The following is a 26,859-nucleotide window of genomic DNA, read 5'->3' on the forward strand; positions in this document are numbered from 1 at the left end:
GGGGTCCTAAGGCATCCTAAATAATGAGATTGCTATTTTACTTTAATTAAACGCGATTTAAATGCGCGGTAATTAATCGGATATCGGTAAAAGAGACTGGCAGCAATCGAGTCTCGTTGACAGAAACAGGAACCGTCAGTCATCTGGTCAGAGTCAATGGGATTGACAGTTATTGGAAGGCAGTCATAGGGACGTTGGGAATTTTTGCGGATTTTAATTAATTATTAATTCCTCCCATTCAACGAACGCGAATATTATTACGCGGGTGTTAAGCGACTCCATGCATCAAATCAACAATTTCTTAGTTAAATTGTGTTTGAAATAGGTTAATCGTTTCTTCTTGTTTTATTTAGATTTACGTTCGTATGACTTTTTTACATACTTATCTATTTCCGAAGCAGCCTGCAGTCATTGTTCTTGCATTAATTGAACTTAGTAAAAGCCACCGTCCTCGTCGCTGTTCCCCAGAACACTCGTGGCGTTGAAACGGTTAAGGCGTGCTTTAACACCTTAAACGACAAAGAACCAACCAGGAAGAGTATTCTAATCGCTTGGAATGCTCTTTCTTCGTCGTTACGACGCAGACCTCCATGAGCGGAACAAGCGCTACCAAGGTCCTACGTAATAATAGTAACACTTATCGCAGTGCCATAACGACGTCCAAACGACCGGTGGTAATAGATTCTACCATCGAAAATTTTAAATACCTATCAAACTGAACGCCACCGTTTACATAGAATATAAAGAATAGATTAATTGTAGTCGCAGAGTTGAAAATTTCAATTGCATATCGGAATTTATACAAAATACTTCGTACATATCTTTAATTTACGATCTTAATAAAAGGTCAACCATCTCGCTTTGGGAGTTTATAAAATATAAGATACGAAAATATCTCTGTCGTTGCATGAAATTGACTGAATTTAAGAGCAATCATCTTCGTGTATCACGTTTTTGTCCGAAAATAGCTCGCACGTTGGTCCAAATAACATATCATTCCATCTTGATCGATGAAAATTCAGGACATTTTACTCGCCAATTGGGTTCCAATCCACTAATATTTTGTTCGTCAATTTTAAATTCGTTGGGTCACTGATTACGATGCGGGAGAAATAAAAAAAAAAAAAAACGTCAGAGCGTGGAACGATCGTGAAATCGAACGTCGCACGTGCACGGGTGGGGAGGGAGTTTTTTACGGGGAGAGGGGGGTCTCTTAGAAGAGATTTATACGTAGGTTCGAGAGGCTCGCGTTAGCCATTTGCGAACCGTGTTCGCCAATGCGATACCGACCGCTATCGTCCAACGATCGTCGCTGGGGGGGGGAAAAAGACTCCGTCGAACGACCGTTCTCCTTTCACCTGCGATAAAAATTTGCTCCGTGATAGCGTGATCGAGGAGTCAATCGTTACGAGGAAGCTGTTCGCGCCGGTTCGAGACTCGACAGTGTGAATTTCCGAAAGATCCGAAAGTGGCGATCGCGTGCACAACAGTTTCTGTTCGAGCCCGCTCGAAACGGTGACCCAGAAGAGATCGACAGCTCGGAAACAGAAGAGAGGAACTGATGTTGGCGTCCAGCCGGAAGAGATACCGGAGACGAACGAGCGACAGTCTCGCTGGAAGTTTAAGGCCGAAGCCCTGAAAAGGTGATAACGTTCAACAAGCTGGATCCGCTGGACGTGGACAAGCTGGCCGTCGAGAGTGCGCGCTCGCCTGAATGAAGCTGCACCGGATGACCGGTTCATAGGAGATCAATTCGAGCGAACCTCGTGATCGGCAAGGTACGATGCTCGTTTCACCGAACCCTAACCAGAAACTCTATTTTTTCCGCGACCATCTATTTTTACGGGCTCGAAAATCCCGAGGCTCGATCAATTTTATCGGTAAACTCTCGACATTTTCATTGTTCCGCGTTATTTTAGAAGCATTTGTACGCTAGAGGGATCTATTCTCGATTTTCTACGTAAAGAAAACAGGGGGATGTCTTGGTTAGAGAGAACGACATTTTCTTGAATTAAAAATAATCGAAACAATACAGTTTCTCGATATAGAAAGATAATGACGAGAGGTTAGATTCGTTTTCAATTTGCCACGGATTTAATTTAATCTTGCGGATGTTGTGACACCGGCCCAGCAACAATGTTTTCCGAGTTAAAAAAAGGACTGTCGGGAGTTTGAAAGACAGAAGTTTAACGCGTCGAAAACGACGGGAATAGCTTATAGATTGGAGAAAAAAAACAAGTTTACGTGCACTTTTCGTTAACGAGGGGAATTCCCTTCGTGGGCTAGAAATAGCAGATTAAGAGTAAGTACTATAAATATGCAGTCGAGCCTCCATTGTCTGAGCTAATAAGGGGGACATAACCGTTCCGATTAGGAAATTTTCGTATAATAACTGGCCTTCTCAACGTGTTCTTGGCTCAACACAGAGTGAATAAAAGAATGTTTCATTCTGCAAATATACACTTGACAAGGGCATGCTTTGTTTCGACAGTAGATTCCAGCGATAATAGATCCTTGTGATAATAGGGAGAACAATTGACCAAACAGTAGAGGATTCAGGCAACACATGTTCAAATAACAGAGACTCTATTGTAATGGTATACACGTTAAAACCATGCCTGCTTTGATCCAAGTTAAAATTAATGTTTTCTCAGCCCCGTCGTCGATATCATCATCATTCCATTTTTAAGCGTACGACGTCTCGACGACGGTTGTCCTTAATTGTACTTAGACCCACTTTTCTTATTCCGGGAAATAATTGTATCGAGGTCGCTCGCGAATGCTGACACAAGGATACGCATATGAATAGACGCGTCATCGCGTTTGATAGGATAAATCTGCCATTCGGGGATTCCCCGTTGTTAGAAAATCGAAACTCTAGACACTTCCTGCGATCGGATTGCAATTATCCGTTCTCAACGAAATTTAATTCTCTTTTAAGAATTACGAAGAGCGCACGAATATTCGCAGGTATCGGAGGGAATCGTCGGCTGGGAAGTTCGCGAAACGTTTGATCGGTAAGTGTCAGAAACGCGGGGGAGAAGTTAACGAGACGACGATAAAAATTGCGGAGTTAAATCGTTTCTGTTCGAGCGCCGGAAGAGACGCGTCGGCCCCGGCGAGTTTTAATGGAAAGCTCGTTCTTGCAGGTGGCTCGACACGGGAGAAAAGAGATTTTTAAAGCGCCAAAGAGAGGAAGAGGGAGAGAGAGAGAGAGGATTGGACGTCTCTGTATCGGATTCGCTTACGGCAGGCTTTAACTGTCACCCGATCCCTTGTGGCCGAACGAAATTCGACAGGTGAGTGAGCGAAGCCGCGGAACAATTTATCCGTAAATCGTGATCTAATAAAACTCGGATGAAACGTTCGACGAACACATCCGCCGCGCGCGAGCGTGTTTAAATTAGAATCCGCAATCTGACGTGGGGAAATTAAAAAATTGGACCGTCGACGGTCCGCCCGTTTCTGGCCCGCAAAAATTTATGCGACCGTCGAGGCGTTTGCTCGTTTCTAACAAAAATTTATCGACGGCTCGGCGAGTAATTTTCGTCTTTTTCGCCGCGGTAGTATATAGAGTGTAAAGAATCGATCCGATCGGCAACAATTCGCGACGAGGCTGTCCCGTCAGCCCCGGCGCGATATAATTTCCGTGAAACTGGCCGTGAAATCGAAATCGATTCGGCACGCGTCGACTGCCGGGGAACCGGGAAACGGGGCCGACGAACACGAAAGTCATTGACACGTTTCTATACGGGCACACACGCGCGAGAAACGCTGACAAATGCCGTTGACAGCTTTCGTAAGCGGAATACTTTGCGAGCTGCAGCCAGAGACAGGAGTTTCTTGAACTCCGGACGACGTATTGTCGATTTCGCGGCTCCGCAGCATCCATCGTTAAACGAGATCGCACGGAGGGCGAGCAAATTGTTACTTGCACGCGTCGATCCCTCGATCCGTGATCGAAACGATCCGGGTTGCTAAAAAATAGGCTTTAGGTTACATTTTCCTAATTGCTCGGATGGTGATCGAGATACTATCACTTGGTGACGAGGAAAGTGAAACTGATAAGATGTCATTGATTGCATCGTGAGTGTTTGTAAATACGATTCATTTAGAGTGAGACAGTCCAGTGTGTTAAATTATTTTTTCACATCGAGTTACCCCCTTTCTACCATCAGTGGCGGTATATTTTTGCTTCGACCAGTTGGAAACATTCTTCCATAAAATTAGCGATCGAAAGTGTAGCAAACAGACCAAGTGTTTCCTGCTTGTGCAACGACATGCAAGTGGAAGAAAAAGAAAGTGGGATTATGTTATGCGCGTCAGGTTGATTCTGCCAACAATTGAATTCGTTTACAACGCATTAAAAAATATACTCTCACGTATGGTAGACTTCTATAAACAAGGCTGCCCTTCGATGATCTTGAGTTAGCTAATTGTTTTTATCACGATACAATCAACAATCACGTATCAAATTGGTGAATTCAGTAGATATGATAAATGTTCCAATTATCAGGCCATTTTGCACCAACCGGAACTTCGTAATTGAGCTGTGATCCAAGATTACATCATGGCTGCTATATTCTCGGTTCAGTCGTCGCGTCATTTAACCATTTGAGCGTCAAGCAGCGAGATTGCGCCGCTGACATTCCATATTGAAAAGTGTATTGCCCCAACAGCAACAAAGTTTTTGCTATATGCGGTTACTCGAGAAACTCGACAAATGATCAAAAAGAAGACCTAGAAATACGCATTTCAGAATATTAATCTCGAGTTATAGTACGCGGGAGTCAGGATGTTACGTGAAGCGTTGCAAAAGTCGTAAGAAAAGTGTCCTCGAGATCGCCGGAAGCGCAGAATAGCGCGTGCTAGTATCTAATGAAAATCTAAACGAGCAGGACTATTTTCAATTCTACAACTCGTCGATAATACGGTTTGAAGGCAACAAACCTGTTCGAGATGTCTCCAAATATCATTCCGCGAAGTCGTCACTGTCACGTTGATTGACACCCACGAATAATGAATACGATCCCGGCGTGACTTTGATTCGTCTCATTTATACATTCGCCATTTCAGAAACGTTATCGATACCTCGTTAAGACGATTACATTTTATCAAGTGTTTTGCACAAAAGTTGAAGAACCCGTACACTTGCAAGATAGGTGAATATTCTAGCAAAGTGTCGCCAACAAGTTGATTTATCGTCAGAACCGATCGTAGTTTTGTCAATCGTTGATCGATCGAGAAGATACGCGTAATACTCTCACAAACGTATATTGATCTTTACTAGACAACAAAAGTAAGGCTATCGATCTCCTGATACGATTTAATCGTAGCCAAAAATCCGGGGATTATTGAAGATCCACTGTCGAGCCGATCCAAAGGCTCCGATCCTTTTTTCTAACCGATTTTTCAAGCGTTTTCGCGACGAGGTCACGAAATCGCCTTATCGCGAATCCAGCAGCGCTATATATCTACGAAATGCTCTTACGCAGCCTCAATAAAACCAGTCGGCAGACTTTTAATTAATTTTTCACCCGGCCGCGATAAGAGCTTGAAAATTCGCGACGAAACGTAAAGACTCATTTCAGTCGATTAGAGCCGGGCACGATTAAATAAATTTTGGCATAACCGCGTTATCGGGCTTTTTACTTTGTCAGGGATAATTTTATTCGATTTCAATAGCTAGAATTCGGGAATTAATGCGGATTTTAATCCCGGAAATAACGAACTCTGGACCTCGCCGACTCTTCTCCAGCGTTTCGTGATATACTAATCGACTCATACTTTACTTTCCGCGGGAAAGTATGCTAATCGAGACGAAATAACGCGCTCGAAGTGACTTTATTAAACGGAACGATCGTATTGCACGGATCATGCAAATAATTGTTTTCGTGTTGGACGAAACGTTGTTGTTTCTTTTTCCAAGAAGTTTCGTGGGAAATTTTTATCCTCCTAGTCCAAAAAGGTACGCGAATAATCATAAACGCACGCCATGAAACGAGCGTGTAATCAGGCGTGCTTGGAGTCTCAACAACGTTTCGCTGTTTTTCTTTTTTTACCAGAACGGGATTAAAAATGCAAACCTCGAACTCGACAGAGTTGCGAGACAAATCTGCTGGAAACCGAGGCATTCCGAAATTAAAAATAGCTCCCTTTCAAGAACGTTTCGCGTGTCCTTGCGATCCGTTGGAAACAAAAATGTGTTAATGTCCGTCTTTTCCGCGCTTGACCCGAGTGAATAATTAAACGTAACCGCGAGAATAATTGTTTTTCGTCCGTAAATATTCTGGTGATTTAGTTTTCGCTTTGTAACGCATTGTTTCTAAACACCCTAGTCGAAATATTGAATTTCGGTAATGCATTCTCAATAGCTACTATTCTATTTTAATTTTTGAAATTATGCACTCGAGAATCTGCGAATCAGAAATCAGCATTTTGAGGAGCCCTATACAGGGTGTCCGGCCATCCCTGGGAAAAATTTTAATGGAAGATTCTAGAGGCCAAAATAAGACGAAAATCAAGAATACCAATTTGTTGATGGTGGCTTCATTAAGAAGTTATTAACAATTAAATTAAAAAATTTTAAATCGTTTTGGAAAAATTATTTTCGGTTGCGGGGGTCGATTATAATCATTTTTGATGAATAGGTATACCCCGGAAATCTTACCCAATTTGGAGAAAAAAATTCGAGAAGGTGTGAAATTTTTCAATAAAATTAAAAAATTTTAAATCGTTCCAAAAAAATTATTATTAGTTGCAGGGATCAATTGCAAGCATTTTTGGTCAACAGACATACCTCCGAAATCCTACTCAGTTTCGAGAAAAAAATTCCTTACCCCTTATGTAATTCCTTATCCCTAAATGTAGATATTAATTTATATGTTCGATAGCTGCAAATTCTGCTCTTTTCCAACGATAAATAAACTATACACGCTAATGTATGTTCCGCGTAGAACCTAATATAAACATTGTTATTCCTTTTCTCGTATCGAGAAAGCCTGGCTCGCTATAGTTTTTACATTCGATGCGTTTAGTTCGTTTAATTACCTCCGTTTTCTTGATGGCTATCGAATCACGCGCGAATAAATTCAATAATCGAGCTGCTCGAATCGTTCGGAGCAACGAATTGTTTTATGCAACTGTACTATCGCGCGTGAATAATCGACTGCAGGGACTTTGTTCCGTGCAGCGTGTTTCGCTCGGATCCCCGAACGGAGTAGACAAATATTTCGTGTCGTCTAGACAGTTCCATGATTAAGATCGCAACGAGAGCACAAGCACAATGAGTGATTCTTTATCAGGCAGCACGTGCGAGCCAATGGCCTGGGTGGCTGTCGTCCGGGCAAAAGAGGTCGTTTAAAAATCGAGACGCTCGAGTCGGTCGACCTATCGACTCTTTCAATTGTTAATAACGAGGAAAGCTTTTTTATGTTGTTTGTTTAACCGTACGAACGCCCCGGGCACTTAACCGATAGAATCGCCCTGCTGCCCGCTGCTCGAACCATCTCGATATTGAGTTTTCCCGGTTGCTTCCTACAGAAACACCGCGATTGTTTCTTTGCTTCGTTATCGACGAACCTAAATTAGCGTCAAGACTCCCCTAACGTACGGAAGTGCGTCAAGATCCGCGAAATTGTTGTTCGATTCTTCTTCTATCGACTCGAGCTCGAATAAAAATGCCACAGGGCAGAATCAAACGAAGCAGAACGATAATCTGAAAATAATTGCATGCATCGGTGCACCGGTTTAATTACAGATTTGTTTTCAATTACAGTCGAAGTTTGCTACATTTCTGCTTATCAGCACATTATATTGCGCACTATAATGTTTGTAAACACGAATTCACTGCTAATATCAACCAAGATTAACTTTGTTATCGGAAGGTTCGTTCGCTAAGTGGTAGAAAATTACGTTTACAGATGGGTCACGTTTGTTTCGATCAATTTCAGCAAATTAATATTTAATATCTCAGTTAATTATGATCGATCACAATTTTTCATCCGATTCTGTCCCAGTTAAACCGCGGATGATTGTAAGGCGAAACTGGGACATTTTTGACCGATAATAAAATTCTTTATCGATAGTTGAGGCTCTCGTAAGAATTTTATCTCGACACCTTTTGAGCCAGTGTTTCTCAAATCAGGATTGACCAAAACAAAAGCCACGATTTCCGCGGTGCCCTATTTCTATCGAGAACAGTCATTAATAAGTTCTCTGTCGTCGATGGTAAAATCATAAAAAAAGAAACTAGGGGAAACTGAAAGGTTTAAAAGTTCGGAACAGCTGAAATTCGTTGCTCATTAAAAGTAGTACAAAGTAGCAAGTTTTATCGACTCTTTTATTACTATTCGATGAAACAAAATTAATTTACTATTAAAGTTCTAAGCCCGAAGGAAGTAATTTGCTTTATATTTATTTGAATTTGTGGTTGAAATAGCAATCTTAGAAGAACGAATTCGATATTGAAACCATATTTACTGCAATACTGGCGCGAAAGAGTATCGATCAAAATTGACCCAGCTCCGTGGACGGACGATCGAAAGATTGCCAGCGTTTGGAAACTTTCTTGGAAAAGCACGGTCCGCGTGATGAACGATATCAGACATAAATCCAAGAACAGGAGGTTCGAGACGCTGAACGATCCTAATAACGAGGAATAAATTTCTCCGTCGGGCCGAACTTTCTTCGTCCAGCGGTTAAGTAATTAAGTTTTCGAACCGGGGGACCTCGGGGGACGCTGTCACCGCCAACAGTTCCAAAAACCTATTTTCGTTTCGTCGTCCGGTAATTTTTTCCCACCGGGAGGAAGCCAGCAATTTACTTTCCGACAGCCAAGAGAAAAAGGCCGCAAGAAAGAAAGAAAGTTTCGGTAATGCAAGCGCGCACGTGTGTGTGTATATGTTTTCTTGAAAACTGGGCCGACGCGGGTCAACCACGGTGTGTTCGTTCCTTCTTGTTGTTCCCAAGAAGCAGTCTCGTAAAATCGGGTCTCGGGGAAAAGGTCAAACGCAGCCCGCGCTACGAGCATTAATATTCGATAGAAACCGAATCCGCAGACCGAGCCAAACTGCCGCCACGAGCTTGCGAATTTACATTGGAAATCGGTCGAAACACGCTCCGGGGAAAAAGAACTTCGCCCTGGATGCTGGGCGACGTGGCGAACCCGACACCACCGACTAGCATTACGGACGAGAATATTAAAATTCATTATAGCCAAAGAGAACAAACTTTTAGTGCAGAGACACCGGTACAATCTCTACGAATTCTAAGCCTCGTATTTTGAGTAAATATCAGTTGTACTCACTCTGTAAATCATGAAAAAAGAAATTTTAACCATTTCTAACACTCGATTTCCTTGCATAACTCGGTTTCATAACGTCATGTATCGCGAGTTCGATTTCTCGGTGCTAAGCGACGCTGGTTATTAACCAGGTCGTTATGATTTAATATCGAAAGAAAATTTATAACGTGGATGTATTCTGTCCCTTGGAATTCACTCTGCAACGCGTGACTCGCGTTACAGAGAACAAAATAACGGAATCAAATTCATCATCCGACCGGATATTATTACTTGGAATGCGCCGCGTCCCGAGTTTCAGCAGCCATAGAATAGGAGGCGTGTAACATTAATATTCTATAAGGATCGGGTTCGCGAAATGGGCGAGACCGGTGCAACGAAGCCCCGTGAATTACCATCGGAGATCGCTGGAACGATACAAAAGAAAAGTCCAAGTTGAAAAGGTATGGAATATATCGGATGACAGAGGGATTTAACGAGGCCGGAAAACACCGAGTCGACGTTGGAAAAATATTACTAACTGAAACGGGGAAACGTCGTAACTGAAGGCGAGCTTACAAATAACGTACAATTAATTGGAAATTAAAAGTACCAAGCGAAATCCGCGAACGAGGACGTCGAACGTTTTCGCGTCTCGAACGAGACTTCGACTTTCGTCTCGACGAAAAGCTTCGGTACAACGATAAAAGCGTAACTACGAGATCATCGTGGTATCCATTACGGGTACCGTTTCGAGATTTTCCCAGTGCAAACTTGACGTCGTTGAACGATATTCCGTTACGTGTTCGCGCGTGTCGAATGTACACGTATGGGAGGGGGAGGTAAAAAAAAGTAGGAAATCCTGATAAAGTCAGGAATAGAGAGGTCATAAAAAATTCCTCGATATTGGATAACGACGACGGAACCGTATATTTCAAGCCAGCCTCTATCGATCCGTGGCTGACAAAGGAGTACGACGACACTGTCCAAGTATTTAAAACCGTTTAGCCGCCGGTTAATTGTGCTAATAATTCTGTCGATGGAATAATAGCGCCGGTTCTCTGGTTCGATAAATCGCGCGGATTTCAACCGGGAGCGTCGCGATCCGACTAATTTCAAAGTCGCTGGATGCTTGGAGCGCCATTTTGTCGCGAAACGGGCGCAGCTGATCCACGCGTTAAAATTTCCGGGATGAAAAGGATTTATCGTTGACCCTTATATCGGGAATTTTATCGTCTACCACGAGAATTAATGCAATTTGTGTTGTTATCAGTTTAAAAGTGCAACGCTCTTCGCCGCGCGGAATTTTTTGAAATTAATCTGGCCGCAGTGCGCTGGTTTTTTTTTTTAAATAAAAGGGAAAGTTGCAGCACGGTTCCGCGGAATAAAGCGGATCCCACGGATGTGTTTCTTCGCGTCCCAATTAACCATGGACGCAACCGAACCGTGCATTCGACTGCGTGCGATTAAGTAATTGCCAGCGATAAGAAATTAGCATGGAACGGGCATTACGGTGCCCGATCCAGCCAGCAAAGTTAATCTTTAATTTATGCTAACCGTTATTACCTGGCCGACTAGCCTTTAATACAGCTCACGCAAAACCGTTCGCGAAATTGTTTCCCGGACGAAAGGGATAATGCAACTGGCCGGAAGATAACGCGACGATATACGCCGCATGAAAAGTGCTTAATAACACGTCCAAAGGGAGATCGACTTTGACAAACCGATGGTCACGATTCTATCGGACGATTCATAAAGCGTGTCTAATATCTTTGGAAACGAATTCGACCCTGAATCGATCGAAGTTAAATAAGTGTACACAGAGTTAAACACATAATTGTATGCTTAATAGAGCATGAGCTTGATGCATACCTTCGTCTTCTGGATATCCAGTTTTATAACAGACGGAACTTGGATCGTAAGATTAAACGATTGCTATATAAAAATACTATCGTTATCTGGAAGTTCGATGAAAGTTTTTCTGTTTGTATAGAGTTTTCTATAGAATATTCTTGCTACGACCGATTGTTTCCTAGCTCTGCCAATCGACGCTTCGTTTACAACCTTAACTAACTATAAACGCTTTTGTACTATCATATTATTATATGGTTCGATGATAAGACGTTAGATAGCCGTGTCGGAACGCAAGGTAAACATTTTGAACGTTCACTGCGGAGAGAAAGAAACAACTGTTGTAACATAAAACACCTGTCGCTGGAAAACGAGGTAAGATAAATCATTCCACGGAGTTTTCTTTATTATTTTCTGGCAACGCGTCGTTGAAGGTACACGTTTTATGAAACACCCTGTACGAGCAACAGACAGTTTGCTCGAACGATCGAGAACCGAAAATTGCTGGCAATATCGATCTTCCAATAACGAACAAATTGGTCAAGGCTCGGAGCAATCGATCGTCGACGAAATTACGTTTTTCGCCTTGGTTTCTCCTTGCACTTTTGTACAATGTTGTGGAACCGCGTATAGCACCGGCCATAATTATTCGAATTACTCTGTGCGTCGAGGAAAACAGGAATTACAGTTCTTACGCGAAACGTACTTGTTATTTTTAAGCTTCCGCCATTATGAAACGTGTATTTTAAACCATAGATCGATTAATAAATTGGAGTTCTAGAAATGAAGTAAAGAGCACGATGTTTATATAAATAACGTCAGCAATTCGTTTGATTCATGCGCGTGGGCGTGAACTCCATCTCGCGATTGCCCCTTATCGCTCTCGCTAATGAATTCAAAGTTTCTACAGATTATTTTCACAATTATCTTTAGGACCCCTAGCCTGTCTCCCACGCGTTCATTATTTCGATAACGTTTCTCGGTTATCACTCGTCTATTCCGTTTCAATACCACAAACAGTTTCCGCAATCTGGATGGAACTTCACCGACACTTGACCCATTATTAACGCACGAAGTTTATCAAGGAGCATACGACTGTTCCGAGAGATAAGTACGAGAAAGACTCGGATAACGAATTCCAGAGCGGACAGACCCCCAATACGAAAATCAGCAAATTCGTTTCTAAGATAAAACGCTGAAATCAACGCTTAACGGAGAAATATCGTGCCCAGTAACTCCAAGAGCGTTTTATAATTTCGTACGTCAGCGTGGATCATCGAGGAGCTTTAGAGTCCGTTTAAATCCGAACTTTGAGATCTGTCGGAAGAACAAAATGTCACTGTACATGATCCAGTAGAGCGATTCCCGCGATATCGTAAACCGTGTCGAATTCGTCTACTTGGAATCGCTCGGGACGTCGAAAGATTTCCGCGGGCCGGTGCCCGTCCGAAGAAAACACTTTCAAATATCTGGGAAATTTCCGGGACGCAGCAACGGGGTTCCTGAATTCCCAAATCTGAAGAGAGCTCCTAGGAGAGGCATATTTCCTCGGGTATTCCGGTCGAGCGATTCGACCGAATAATTTCAAGGTATATTGGCGAACGTCCGGCCAGGAACGATCTTGTTTATCCATATCGAGGGCGAATTGAAAGTGATAGAAAGGAAAGAAAGACCGAAGATGTGGGCGATGGGATGAGGGAGGGCTATCGTCGAGGATTAGGTCCGTTCGACTACGGTCCCTGCCATGACGCAAAGGAAAATATTGGCGGCGAGGAAGCCTGTATACGTCAACAAAAGCGGCAGCAGACTGCCGATCGACTTTCAGAGCTGTTTCCGTGCAAGCTTCGCGAAGGCCCCTTTGGGACGCGGACTGCACTCGAACGTCGATCTCTCTTTCGACTTATTCTATCTCGAAATGTATATGATATAGGTACAACGCCCCCCTCCACGCCCAAAGCCCGTCGATACGCTCCAGAGTCGATCAGAGTCGAACGCGGGGTGCTCGAGTTTTATTATAAAAGAATTTCTTTTCAAATAGATGCGCTATCAACCGCCGATGCTTTGCTGAATTTTTAATTATTTTAAAAGATATGCAGAAACTCACCCTTCTTCATCGCGGAGGAAGATCTTCGTGGACACCCTCTACTGTGGGGGCGGCACAGGGTAGCGTCGGACTATTACCGACTAAAAACCACTAGCTGCTTCGACGCGATTTAGAGGGGGCCCTAGGAATCATCGGTGGCTTACATCTGGCACCCCCTCTGTACGCCCACGCTTGAAACTGAACCCTGAAAATAGAACCGCGATTGTTATTTTAAATAACTTTTTTTATTTGGACGTAAGAAACTCCAACGCGACTTATACGAGTAAAATTAATATAAGCATCGTTGTTTACCTTTTGTTCGTTTTGCCCAGATACGAATTTTTGCACGTCTGCGATAGCTGCCTTGTATTTTTTCCGCCGACAAATGAACTATAGGCGTACATCGATTGTCCACGTTGCCATTGTAACGTTCCTGGATTTCAGATAAGGGGATTCCGAGAAAAATTCAGTCGATTCAACCGCGGCTCGTTACGTTTCTCAAAACGCATCTCCCGGTCTCATTGTTCTCGGTCGTTTTGTTATCGTTCGACAAAGCCGAAGTGAAAGCAAAGAAGCATAAGTGAATAAACGTTCGCGCAAAAGAGAAACGACAAGCAGGAAACATTTACAATCGTGGACGGAATGAAATTTCCATGGCACGAGCCAATGCGAACAACAAAGGAGAACGTGAGTAATCGGTAGATAATGCCGCGGAAAATTTGGAGGAAAATTCCCGGACTTCGTCGAGCCCTCGTAGAGAACGTATGTATCTGTCTGCACAAAACAATTGATCGATACGAGCGGCATCCAAAGGGAAGAGGATCCATTGAAGACTCTAACATTGAAACGTTTTGAAAGAGAAATAATAGGTCTAGTCGCGGCTTATAACGGGGACAAAACAGACAATTGTCTCTGGTATCGAAGGCACTGAAATATTCGACAAAATAAGAAATATCACATTCAATTTCACCGTCACGATACATTTTATAAACATACATTTGCAAGATTATTATTAACCGAAATGGTTACTTTTAAAAATCGCGTAAGGGCTCGTTCGAGGCTGATCATCTACCAAATAGGTCTATTACTTTTAAACAACCCTATATTATCAAAATGATCAGTCTACTGGGAGCACTACAAAATTTAATAGGACAAGGAAGAACATAATGGAGACGTTAAAATAGGAAAGAAAACGTAGAGTACTGAAACATCGCATATCAAAACGATAACCACGACGTTATGGAACTAGTTGATGGCGTCGCGTTGTCCCGCAATTTACATGCAAATATCTCGATACGAGCTTGAGAAACCCCCTTTTAATGTTACATCATCTGCAAACCATCGACAAGGGATTCGCGTAAATCAAATGCTCGCCCCGAGCAATAATCTGGGACATTTATAAATTTACCGATAATGAGGAGAACAAAAAAAAATTACGAACTCGTTTGAATGGTCGTAAAATATCGAAACACTGATAGGTATTCTGTTTTTATACTGGCTCACGGTGCATCGGGGGGAAAACCCGATCGATCTGGTGTGCAATGACCCATATATAAACTTGCAGTTCCTTCGTAAATTCTTGCATCCTAAAACACAACATTGCATCCTCTTTAATCATTCTATATATTCTCATACTAAAGCTTAGTAAAACGATTACAGACGCTACCATTCTGTGAGAAATAGTAACAAATGCTACACACGATCAACATCCGCAGCAACTACTGTACCTACGCGCGACTACGTCACGGATCATACAAAATGATCTAGATAGGCGTAAAAAAGGACGACATCAGCGCCATTAGTGACTAGATCACGGAAACCACGTGTAGCTTAACATTTTTGGTGATATGGAAGAGGTCGACCAGCCGATCTTCGAGGTCGTTGTGCTTCCGAGGTTGAGTTCGACTGATACTCCCTGTGTCTTTCCACGAAAGCCGGTTTTGTGCTTGATACGAGCGAACGTAATGCTCGAAAGCACGATGTCAACGCGGCTCGTAAGTCTCGTTGAACCAACAGCGGCTGATATCTAATTGGAAAATGTGATCGTCTCTGCGACGCAGACATCGATCTACGGGAATGACAGCTCGCAAATATGCAAACAGACTCACTGTCCGGTATGAATGGCATGCATCCAACAAAGTGCACGCCGCTTTATACGACTTCCTTATTTTTTCCGCGTGTTAAGCGGTCAAAGCCTTCAGAAGTTAAAAGATTCTTCTCTTGAACGGATGTGCGCGTTCGATCTGCGATTACTCGATCCGTTTAAAAGTTTATCGAATCGTTCGATATCCTACGCTTACAATGTGGAGTTACAGCGATCTTAGAAAACGTATTCATTGAGAATTTAAAAATCGAAACGAACGAGATCCAATCCGACGCTGATACCTACACGATTATTCATGCAAAAGTATGATTGCTCAAGTTGATAGCATGCACTGTGAATCAAGGGCAGTGCTGCAATGTAAAGTAAAACATCTGAAAGGAGTTTGGGACTAAAATTATATTTAATTTGTTTCAGATATCATTGAGAGATACCATGGCTTTCATTTGGTATATTGGAATTTTTGCAGCAATAGGTAAGTCAACATGCTGTGGCCTGGCAAATGAGGTAAATTATATCAAAGAATTTCAATGTTTGTATTAAAGAACAATAAATATTTTAGTTATTGGACAAACATGGGCAGACTTGGCAGTTTCTACTCATGATTTAAAAGTACAACTAAACCATACAGAGACATTTACATTGTACCTGACGTGAGTATCTCTTCTTCACCTAATTAGATGTTCCTTCAACAAAGCATATTACATAGATCACAAAATAAATGCACACATGCCAATTGCATTTTAAAAATAATATAAAAAACCCAAGGTAGACATATGTCTTTTGTATTACTATAGAAAAGTGGAATAACATTAATAGCACTATATATAGTGATAAAAGATTAAGAGTAGCATTTATTGTATTATCTTTTAACCATAGCTAATTAAGATAAACCTTCCCCATATTTTTTTATATCATGCTTTAATGTGTTAACTGCATTGTTATAATTACCATATGTACAAAAAGCTTTTAACACAATTTTTACAGGAAAAATGTATCTACAGATGTATATGTGTTAATAAATGTGGAACACCCAGATTTGCTCTATGTTACTCCTAATAATACTATCATTAATAGCAGCAAAAATTGGGAGGATATAACTGTAGAAGGCAGGCATGCAGGACATTCAGTTGTTAGTGTTAATGTTACAAATAATGCAACACAGTAAGTATATAAAAGAAATATTATTACCTTACTAGAAATTTAAGAATGAGAAATTAGAATTTTAACTAAAATGCTTTTAAAATATTTTCAAGTTAAAACAAACAAGTGCAAATGCAAGTTCAAAGAAACTAATCAAATCCCTTTCCCCTCTTTCCTACCTGATATCAAATGCAGTTCAGTAATGTTTTCTAACAATGTCAATATTTACTTCTATGACTAATTTCTGAAAGATTTTGATCAGTCTTATGTTCACTAGTACCCACTGCCAGTTATTTGCAGAGATAGCCTCCTGACCTGTACTTGTCATCGGATTTTATACTTAAAGTTCACTCAGTCTGTGCTCAGATTTTAAGCAGACTACTTCCTGCTCTGACTAGAATGTGTTCAATTAGTTACTAATAAGAAATGTATTAATTAATTTATTTTACAAGTGTTTTACAAAAAGTGATTTAGTGTAATTGTTCCTATAATTCTATTGTGCATTAAACCATATATTGTGAGGTTTAAAAACAATTAAAATATTATTAAAGTAATTACAGAATAATGACATTTTATAAAGTGATTTTGGTTCCTCAAGACCAGTTAAACAAAGTTGATTTGAAGTAAGAAATGATGGCAAAATTGTATTTTTAATGGTAGTGTTTATGTTGTAATATCCGGTTTACAGTCATAATAATCCATTTTCCTTATGGTTTCAGTTTTTCAGAAGCATTTGTCAGAGTTACTATAGAAAAGTCAGACACCCTTTATTATATAAGTACTGTAGTTGGTTGGATATACTTTTTAGCATGGAGTGTAAGTTTCTATCCACAAATATACATCAATTACAAACGCAAAAGTGTTATAGGATTAAATTTCGATTATTTGTCGTTAAATCTGATCGGTTTTATTATGTACGCTCTATTTAACTGCGGTCTATTTTGGATATCAGATGTAGAGGTATGTTAAACGATAACTATAATTTATACGTTATTCAACTATATTATATGTTAAACTGCAACTGCATTTTTTAGATCGAATATTTTAGACGACATCCGAAAGGTTTAAATCCTGTGCAAGTGAATGATATCTTTTTCGCCTTGCACGCAGTAACTGCTACTGTGATAACTATTTTTCAGTGCTTTATTTATGAGGTAAATGATCTGATGAATTAATAAAAAAAAAATGAAAATTAATAAATTCGAAAATAAGTACCAACAGAATTATTAATTTTTCAGACAGGTACTCAGAGAGTATCAACAACTGCACGTATTATTCATGGAATATTTGCAGTGATTGTATTATGTACTATAATACTAGCTGCAGTACAAATACTAGACTGGCTTGATTTTCTGTATTATTGCAGTTATATAAAATTGTGTATAACACTAATTAAATACATTCCACAAGCATTTTACAATTATAAAAGAAAATCTACCGTTGGTTGGAGTATTGGCAATATATTTTTAGATTTTACTGGTGGTATTTTTTCAATGCTGCAGATGATATTGAATGCATACAATTATGGTAACGTATATACAATAAATATGCAATACAAATGTGTTTAACTATTCTCGAATTACTAATAATAATCCTTTTATTAGATGATTGGGAAAGTATTTTTGGAGACCCATCGAAGTTCGGTCTGGGATTCTTTTCAGTCGCATTTGATATATTTTTCATTGTACAACATTACATTTTATATCGGTACGTATATTTCCGCTCTTCCATTTATCATCTATCATTTCCCATTTAACAATGCTTGCTTCATATATCTACAGATTTATAAATAACACTTAGTCCTTTTTTGAAAATTTTTTAATACTAATAATAATAAGAAACGTTTCAGAAGTGCACGTTGCATGTTTTGGTGCATTATTTAATTATTCATAGAAATTTTATACGTGAAAAGATTTGCCTAAAAGTAATTGTGTTGATGCATGTACAAAAAGATGAATTATCTGTATGTCATTCGTATTATGTTTAATTTCGATCCATTTAGTTAACATTTAGTTACGTTATAACAAATTAAAATGGAAAATTTTTTAATATCTCTTTATGCAAATGATTTATAAAGTCCGTAATCAAAAATTTTAAGTGGATTTGGAGGCTGATACGTATGTTTATGTGTACATATGCGTGTACATAATTAAATTCTTTAAATGCCCTTGCTATTACAGATAGTTCTATGCACAAAATAGAGAAAAGTCTATACTTGATAAATTTACCAATGAGAAGATGATTGACCTCAAAAACAAACTATAATTATCAGTCATTATCAGTCTTGCTTCCAAATCATCTCACTGCTATATACTCTCTTCCGTATTGCACATGCTTGCAAAATCATAAATTCTTGCAGACAAGATACCCAGAATGCAACAAGCAATGAAACACTTCACAAACAAGAAAATTCATATCAAGAAGATAAAGGGACAATAGTGAAAGATACCTGTCGCTATTAATAAAACAGAGAAATACGTTAGGAATAAACTTGCAAAACTTCATTCCATTTTGAATGAAAAGTTCAGTATTGAGTATTTAAAAACGTTTTAGTATACGCCTATTATCACATTGTAATACGAAATTTACGTTTCATTTAAACTATTGACATGCACGAGTCACAATTGAGATTATTTTTACGATTGTTTAAATATCTAAATGAATCTCAGTTGGTTGTTAATTATAAATAAATAAAAGAGAACGAACCTAGATTAATAGGTGTACATACATGTAAGAATTAAATCACCGTTTTTTTTTTAAGTAGACTGACTAGTTTTGGTGCAATACTATAAAAATGTAAATTTTCCTTTTTTTGATATCAAACATTTAGTGAGATAGATATGCGAATACGTTATTGTGCTAAATAATGTTGTAAATAAAGTACATAATTAGCGTCCCTGATGTTTAAGACAAAACGTGTTAGAGATGAAAAGCAAGAGTGCACGATTAAGTGTTGCTTCGAGCTGAATAAACCATAATCCTAGTTAAGACTTTTTAAAACTTGAATTTTCGCAATTTACGTAAACGTGAAAACTAGAGGTTGTACATTATGAAATAACCCACTGAATAACGAAGGGGATATTCGCTATGATCACGCACGAATATGTAATATCATTACAAAATTGGTGACTATCCAGTATTCCAATTGTATTTAATGTTAGCATTATTGGAGATTTACTAAAGGAGGCTCTGATCGAAAATGTATTATTGCAGTATATAATATAATGCACATGGTGGTGGTATTATAGCGTTCGAGAATGATAATTATTGCCTAATTTATAGTACAGACCATTGTTTCTTTCCTTTTTTTTCTTTTGTACAAATAATGATACATAATTGTTCAAAATTTCGAACAGTTTGTACTTGTTCAAGATCCCACATTTATATATTTATATCGATGTTGTAATAAAAGTTATCTGCATGTTTTTGTGCATTTTTACCTATCTAAACATCGACTTTTTACAATTCCATTATATTTCACAATTTACTTTTCCAATATTCGTCATGGGGGAAAATCATACGACATTTTAACTGGTTTAAGTTAGCATATAAAGAGTGTTTTTGATGCTGCAATATTTATGCATGCAATGCGTATCGAAATCATCTTTACACCATGGAACAAGTCATTAAATACAAGATAATTCGTTATTGTTAATATGTACATATATGAATTATTGTAATTATAATTTTAAAAGGTTATAATAATTCTGCATCACAGTGCAGACTGATGTGTAAAAGTGAAGTGTGTTATAAACAGAATTATATTCAGATTTTGAAATAAATTCTTGAATATTTTATAGCGTCTCCCATGAAGCCATTCAATTTTCAGATACTAGTTATCATCTTATCTTGGATGGCAAAAGAAAGATAACCAGCTACCTCATAAAGTTAAATGTTCTGATATAAAAAATTCCACTGAAGTGGTATCTTAACGATGTAATAACATTCGTACAAAATTTGTGTGATAGCATGGAGTAAATCAGTTGTATGTGATCTTGTGCATGTGAATGTATGTATGTATGTGTGTGTATGTGTGTATAATTTACTAATAATACTAATTAAACTAACATTTTGCAATGATTGAGAATTCAGAGTTTATAGTACAATTTATATTTAAACTGATCATAACTTCCCAATTCGCCACATGATTTAGAAGAAAATACCATGTATAATACATAGATTACCGAATACCTTTCTACAGGAATCGTGAAGAATACATTGAAATACCTGGTAGCAATTGTGAGGACTGTAAAGAAGGCACATCAAGAGGCACACTTGCTTGATTTTATATCGTTTTCTCTAAATGACTGCTTAGTTGTATTTATTACAATAAAGAACGATCTACATATTCATCGCTCAAATATAAGAAAGAACATCGATACCGCCATTGATGTCATAATGTCCCATTTGAATACGTTGAATTTTTATTCTTACCAAACGGATGATATCCATTGATAACAATGACCAGACCATATGAATCCTAGAAACTGTATCCATATGTGCTGCAAAACACTTCACGAAATCAAACACTTTACTGTAATTGCTACAATATTATACACTTTGCACGCACAAATTACACGTAACGAGAACAAATTGTTCGAACTACCGTTGGATTTCTAATTTGAACAATTATCGAAACTATCGAAAGTCGATACGATGCAGCACATATCGATTCGTCGTTGGTCGTAGCATCACGTGACTTTTTTGAGCTTGTGCAGTATGTATCATTGGATAAGGTTGTATTGTGTTGTTCAGCAGAGAGGTAGGTTAATTTTGCATTGAATTTAATATATTTACTTTAAACAGTACTTGAGAGTAATGATATTAACGTTTAGTTTTGCATTACGGTTTCTATATATATTTAAAATTGAACAACTCGTATTTCAAACACAATTTCTCTGCATAACCTCTAAATATTCGAATGTTTTTTAGCATGTTTGCATTAAAGTTTCGCTCCAACTTAATTGCTAACAGAGGAAGAAGTGTCCATAAATTTGTTCAATTGTATATTCGTGTTTCAGAATGAATGTGCCAGTGCTTTTGCGATCAACGCAGATCGCGCTATCCATTCGCAGAAATCTCAATTGCTGGACAGCTGCAATAACGAGGAAGCATAGAAAAATATATATAAGAACGTATCCTACGCATCTGATTCTTTCAGATGGTAGTAGCATTAATATAGAATATAATGATCCAAGAATGATAATCAAGCTTCCCCTCGATGTTGATACTATTTCAGAAGTGGAACGAAAAATGAGGGTAGCAGCGCGTACACCCATATCCAAAATAAAAATACTTGATGAGATAGATGATGACTTCGACGAATTTGAATATATTAGAATGAACAGTTGACAATATTTAATAGGATAATATAGCCCTGTATAATTAACTTACAAATAGAAAATTTCTTCAATTTATATCTGTATTATTATTGATTATTCCCATTGCCTATTGTTTACTGACATTGTGAAACAAATTAATTGTTAATTTGTATTACAAAAGATATGAAATATAATGTATCTACCTGTAATATAGAAATTTTTCGGTGGAATTAAAAAATTTCGAAACATTCTAAAAAAATTATTTTTAGCTAGGGAGGTTCACTACAATCATTTTTGGTGAATAGACCTACCCCCGAAATCTTACCCATTTTCGAGAAAAAAATTCGAATAGGTGTGAAATTTTTCGACAAAATTAAAAAATTTCAAATCGTTCTAAAAAAATTATTCTTAGTTAGGGGAGTCAATTTCAATCACTTTTGGTCAATAGACATACCCCCGAATTCCTATCCACTTTCGAGAAAAAAATTCATTACCGAAAATATAATTTCTGGCCAGAAATCGTTCCCCGAAATTTCATGCGAATCTTTAAAACACCATAACTTCTGAACGGATTGGCCGATTTTAATGTTTAAAAAAGCAAACTACGCGTATTTTGATGGAGAATATGTATAACTCGCAAAAATAATCGAAAAGTTGGTCCTTGACTCCGAAAAATGAGGGAAACCCCATAAGAGTGGTCCAATATTCAAACAGCCATAATTCCTACAATAGTGAATATATTTCAATGAAACATTTTTCTGAAGTGGAGCTCATGGGTACCTACAAAAAAGTATTAGACAACTTTTCTGTAGGGCGTCAAACAAAATTACTAAAAATGAAAAAGGAATTTTTAAGAAAAATCGACAGGGTGTAGGTAGAAAAAAAAAATTCGAATCTAATTAAGTTACTCAACCATTTTTCTATACATTATTTCATCTAATTAATTAGTTATAAACAATTTCTGGCAGTTATATTTATTTATTCCAATATTGCGCTAAAACTGACAAAGTGTCGCCATCTATCGGAATGTTAGAGGAAGTATCTAGAGAACTGTCCCCTCACCCCCCAAGGTTTGGTGCACACGAATGGTATCGCCATCTAAGAACAGGTATCGAACTAAACAAGTTACAGCTACCCCCTGCTATTCCTGATATGCAATTCTCATGCGAATCTTTAAAACGTCATAACTTCTGAACGGATTGGCCGATTTTAATGTTTAAAAAAGCAAACTACGCGTATTTTGATGGAGAATATGTATAACTCGCAAAAATAATCGAAAAGTTGGTCCTTGACTCCGAAAAATGAGGGAAACCCCATAAGAGTGGTCCAATATTCAAACAGCCATAATTCCTACAATAGTGAATATATTTCAATGAAACTTTTTTCTGAAGTAGAACTCATGGGTACCTACAAAAAAGTATTAGACAACTTTTCTGTAGGGCGTCAAACAAAATTACTAAAAATGAAAAAGTAATTTTTAAGAAAAATCGACAGGGGGTAGGTAAAAAAAAAAAATTCGAATGTAATTAAGTTACTCAACCATTTTTCTATACATTATTTCATTTAATTAATTAGTTATAAACAATTTCTGGCAGTTATACTTATTTATTCCAATATTGCGCTAAAACTGACAAAGTGTCGCCATCTATCGGAATGTCATAGGAAGTATCTAGAGAACTATCCCTTTACCCCCCAAGGTTTGGTGCACACGAATGGTATCGCCATCTAAGAACAGGTATCGAACTAAATAAGTTACAGTTACCCCCTGCTACACCTGATATGCAATATGTACCTTGATTATTCGTTAATAACTCCTTTTCTGGAAATAAAATATGAACTTTTAGAGTCGAAGAATATAGTATAGACCCTTGGCAACATTCAGGGATCGATTACAATAATTTTTGGTGAACAAACCTACCTCCGAAATCTTACCCACTTTCTAAAAAAAATTCCAGAAGGTGTGAAAATTATAATAGTATCCTTGAATGTTGCCGAGGGTCTATACTATATGAATCGATTCTAAAAGTACATATTTTATTCCCAGATTTTTTTTTCTACCTACCCCCTGTAGATTTTTCTTAAAAATTCCTTTTTCATTTTTAATAATTTTGTTTGACGCCCTAGTGAAAAGTTGTCTAATACTTTTTTGTAGGTACCCATGAACTCTACTTCAGGAAAAAGTTTCATTGAAATATATTCACTATTGTAGGAATTATGGCTGTTTGAATATTGGACCACTCTTATGGGGTTTCCCTCATTTTTCGGAGTCAAGGACCAACTTTTCGAATATTTTTGCGAGTTATACATATTCTCCATTAAAATACGCGTAGTTTGCTTTTTTAAACATTAAAATCGGCCAATCCGTTCAGAAGTTATGACGTTTTAAAGATTCGCATGAGAATTGCATATTAGGAATAGCAGGGGGTAGATGTAACTTGTTTAGTTCGATACCTGTTCTTAGATGGCGATACCATTTGTGTGCACCAAACCTTGGGGGGTAAGGGGACAGTTCCCTATATACTTCCTATGACATTCCGATAGATGGCGACACTTTGTCAGTTTTAGCGCAATATTGGAATAAATAAGTATAACTGCCAGAAATTGTTTATAACTAATTAATTAGATGAAATAATGTATAGAAAAATGGTTGAGTAACTTAATTAGATTCGAATTTTTTTTTTCTACCTACACCCTGTCGATTTTTCTTAAAAATTCCTTTTTCATTTTTAATAATTTTGTTTGACGCCCTAGAGAAAAGTTGTCTAATACTTTTTTGTAGGTACCCATGAACTCTACTTCAGGAAAAAGTTTCATTGAAATATATTCACTATTGTAGGAATTATGGCTGTTTGAATATTGGACCACTCTTATGGGGTTTCCCTCATTTTTCGGAGTCAAGGACCAACTTTTCGAATATTTTTGCGAGTTATACATATTCTCCATTAAAATACGCGTAGTTTGCTTTTTTAAACATTAAAATCGGCCAATCCGTTCAGAAGTTATGACGTTTTAAAGATTCGCATGAGAATTGCATATCAGGAATAGCAGGGGGTTGCTGTTACTTGTTTAGTTCGATACCTGTTCTTAGATGGCGATACCATTCGTGTGCACCAAACCTTGGGGGGTGAGGGGACAGTTCTCTAGATACTTCCTCTAACATTCCGATAGATGGCGACACTTTGTCACTTTTGGCGCAATATTGGAATAAATAAGTATAGCTTTCAGAAATTGTTTATAACTGATTAATTAGATGAAATAATGTATAGAAAAATGGTTGAGTAACTTAATTAGATTCGAATTTGTTTTTTTTACTTTAGAATTAAGGAAATTAAGGAATTAATGGGAGAAAAGTAGAGCAAAGTAATTTTTTATATATTAAATAGTTATTAACGAATATCTGAAGTCGACTTTAATCGATGAATTATCAATTTTTCAACAACGACATACATATTTTGACTATTAGAGAACAAAGTAGACATCCCTAACAACATTCAAGGGCCAATTTTACTACGCTCTTTGCTCTAATTAATTAATTATTAGCGATAGATCCCTAAAGTCGTTCCCCGAAATTTCATGCGAATCTTTAAAACACCATAACTTCTGAACGGATTGGACGATTTTGATGTTTAAAAAAGCAAACTACGCGTATTTTAGTGTAGAATATGTAGAAATTCTAAAAATATTCGAAAAGTTGATCCTTCATCCCGCAAAATGAGAAAAACCCCATAAAAATGGTCCAATATTCAAACAGCCATAACTCCTACAATTGTGAATATATTTCAATGAAACTTTTTTCTGAAGTGGAGCTCTTGGGTACCTACAGAAAAGTATTAGACAACTTTTCTGTAGGACGTCCAGAAAATTGTTTAAAAATGAAAAACGAATTTTTAAGGAAAATCGACAGAGGGTAGGTGCCTAAATTTTTCGGCGAAAATGAAAAGTTTCAAATCGTTCCAAAAAAATTATTCCCGGTCGCGAGGGTTAATTGCAATCATTTTTGGTCATTAGACATACCCTCGAAATCCTACGCACTTTCGAGAAAAAAATTCATTACCGAAAATATAACCCGAGGTCTGAAATGGTTCCCCGTTAAAAAATTATAACTCCTGAACGGATTGAAGGACTTTATTGTTTCAAAATGCAAACAACTCGTATTTTGGTGAAGAATATTTCGAAATGCTAAGAATGTTGGAAAAGTTGTTCCTTGACCCCGTAAAGTGAGAAAACCCCTCTTTATAAGGCTTCGCTTGTACGCAAACAGCACCGAAAGAAAGAATGGTATTAGCTAAGGGGAAATACGACGCTTCCTCGATCCTATTGTTGGATATCACTTAACGATTGTTGGCGAAAGCGAGCCACAGTCCTTTCTATCGCGAGGAGAGGCAACCGGGTGTCCATTTTCGGCTTTGGTGCGGTGATATAATATTTGGTAATGCGTTGCTCGCGTGTAATTGTGCGGATGCTTTCATCGGTGGTGAAACTCCCCTGTTGCGACAGCCTGGGGAAAATGTACTGCCTCTCTTGAGCAACGATCTACAGCGAGCTTCAAAGCACACGATACCAAAGAAGAACAAGTATAGTTCAATGTTTTTTAACCTGGGGTCCATGGATAAATAAACCAGCTAATTAATTTTTCATTTAAAGCACGGTGGACTTTCGAGTGGCATGATCAAATATTGTAACTTCATAAAAAAAATGAAAGAAAGGAGTTAGTAGACACGCCACAGCCACTAGCATTCAGATTCGATTATCTCCAAAATGGTGCCACGAATGAAAAAATTCTATCCTTGACTTTCGCTTTGTTTTTTCATGTATTCGATCGCACCATTCGGAAATTTACCACAGAAAATGACCAAGTTAAGAAAATTCCTTCTTCAATTCTGCCTCGACACTTTCCTCCCGTTTCAGATCGTTCTGAGAGACGCGGACTTTTCCCCAAGTTGCGTGGGACGTCCCGTATTCCTCGTACAATTTCCCAAAGAGATCGCGGGGGAGGGACGGCGATCGTCGGTAGACGCGACGTGTAAACAAAACCGTTCGCGAATAGCATGTAAAGAGTCGCGTGTGTGGCATGGTGGGA

The 26,859-nt window shown here is 38.3% G+C and overlaps 2 protein-coding genes across 7 annotated transcripts; both read left to right on the top strand.

The window, feature by feature from the left end:
- The first annotated feature begins 1,241 nt into the window (after window positions 1-1,241).
- Ctns (lysosomal cystine transporter cystinosin) lies at window positions 1,242-20,889 on the top strand. Of its 6 annotated transcripts, none has more exons than XM_076784450.1 (11): window positions 1,242-1,778; window positions 2,971-3,017; window positions 3,150-3,299; window positions 15,733-15,790; window positions 15,878-15,968; window positions 16,303-16,479; window positions 17,178-17,418; window positions 17,493-17,612; window positions 17,697-17,985; window positions 18,063-18,165; window positions 20,660-20,889. In XM_076784450.1, exons 4-11 carry the CDS (start codon window positions 15,751-15,753, stop codon window positions 20,739-20,741), a joined length of 1,143 nt encoding a protein of 380 aa, XP_076640565.1. In that variant the 5' UTR covers window positions 1,242-1,778; window positions 2,971-3,017; window positions 3,150-3,299; window positions 15,733-15,750; the 3' UTR covers window positions 20,742-20,889. The 6 variants fall into 6 exon arrangements, with proteins under 6 accessions (XP_076640565.1, XP_076640559.1, XP_076640560.1 ...); XM_076784444.1 differs by lacking the exon at window positions 20,660-20,889 and adding an exon at window positions 18,818-19,907 and having other exon boundaries at window positions 1,243-1,778; XM_076784445.1 differs by lacking the exons at window positions 2,971-3,017; window positions 20,660-20,889 and adding an exon at window positions 18,818-19,907 and having other exon boundaries at window positions 1,243-1,778.
- Window positions 20,890-21,008: 119 nt separating this feature from the next.
- Mrpl55 (mitochondrial ribosomal protein L55) lies at window positions 21,009-21,875 on the top strand. Its single transcript, XM_076784451.1, has 2 exons — window positions 21,009-21,220; window positions 21,480-21,875. The coding sequence occupies exon 2, from the start codon at window positions 21,481-21,483 to the stop codon at window positions 21,808-21,810; it is 330 nt and encodes a 109-aa protein (XP_076640566.1). The 5' UTR covers window positions 21,009-21,220; window position 21,480; the 3' UTR covers window positions 21,811-21,875.
- Window positions 21,876-26,859: the final 4,984 nt, after the last annotated feature.

Source organism: Colletes latitarsis, chromosome 3 (assembly GCF_051014445.1).
Source record: "Colletes latitarsis isolate SP2378_abdomen chromosome 3, iyColLati1, whole genome shotgun sequence".
NCBI classification, from domain to species: Eukaryota; Metazoa; Arthropoda; class Insecta; order Hymenoptera; family Colletidae; genus Colletes; species Colletes latitarsis.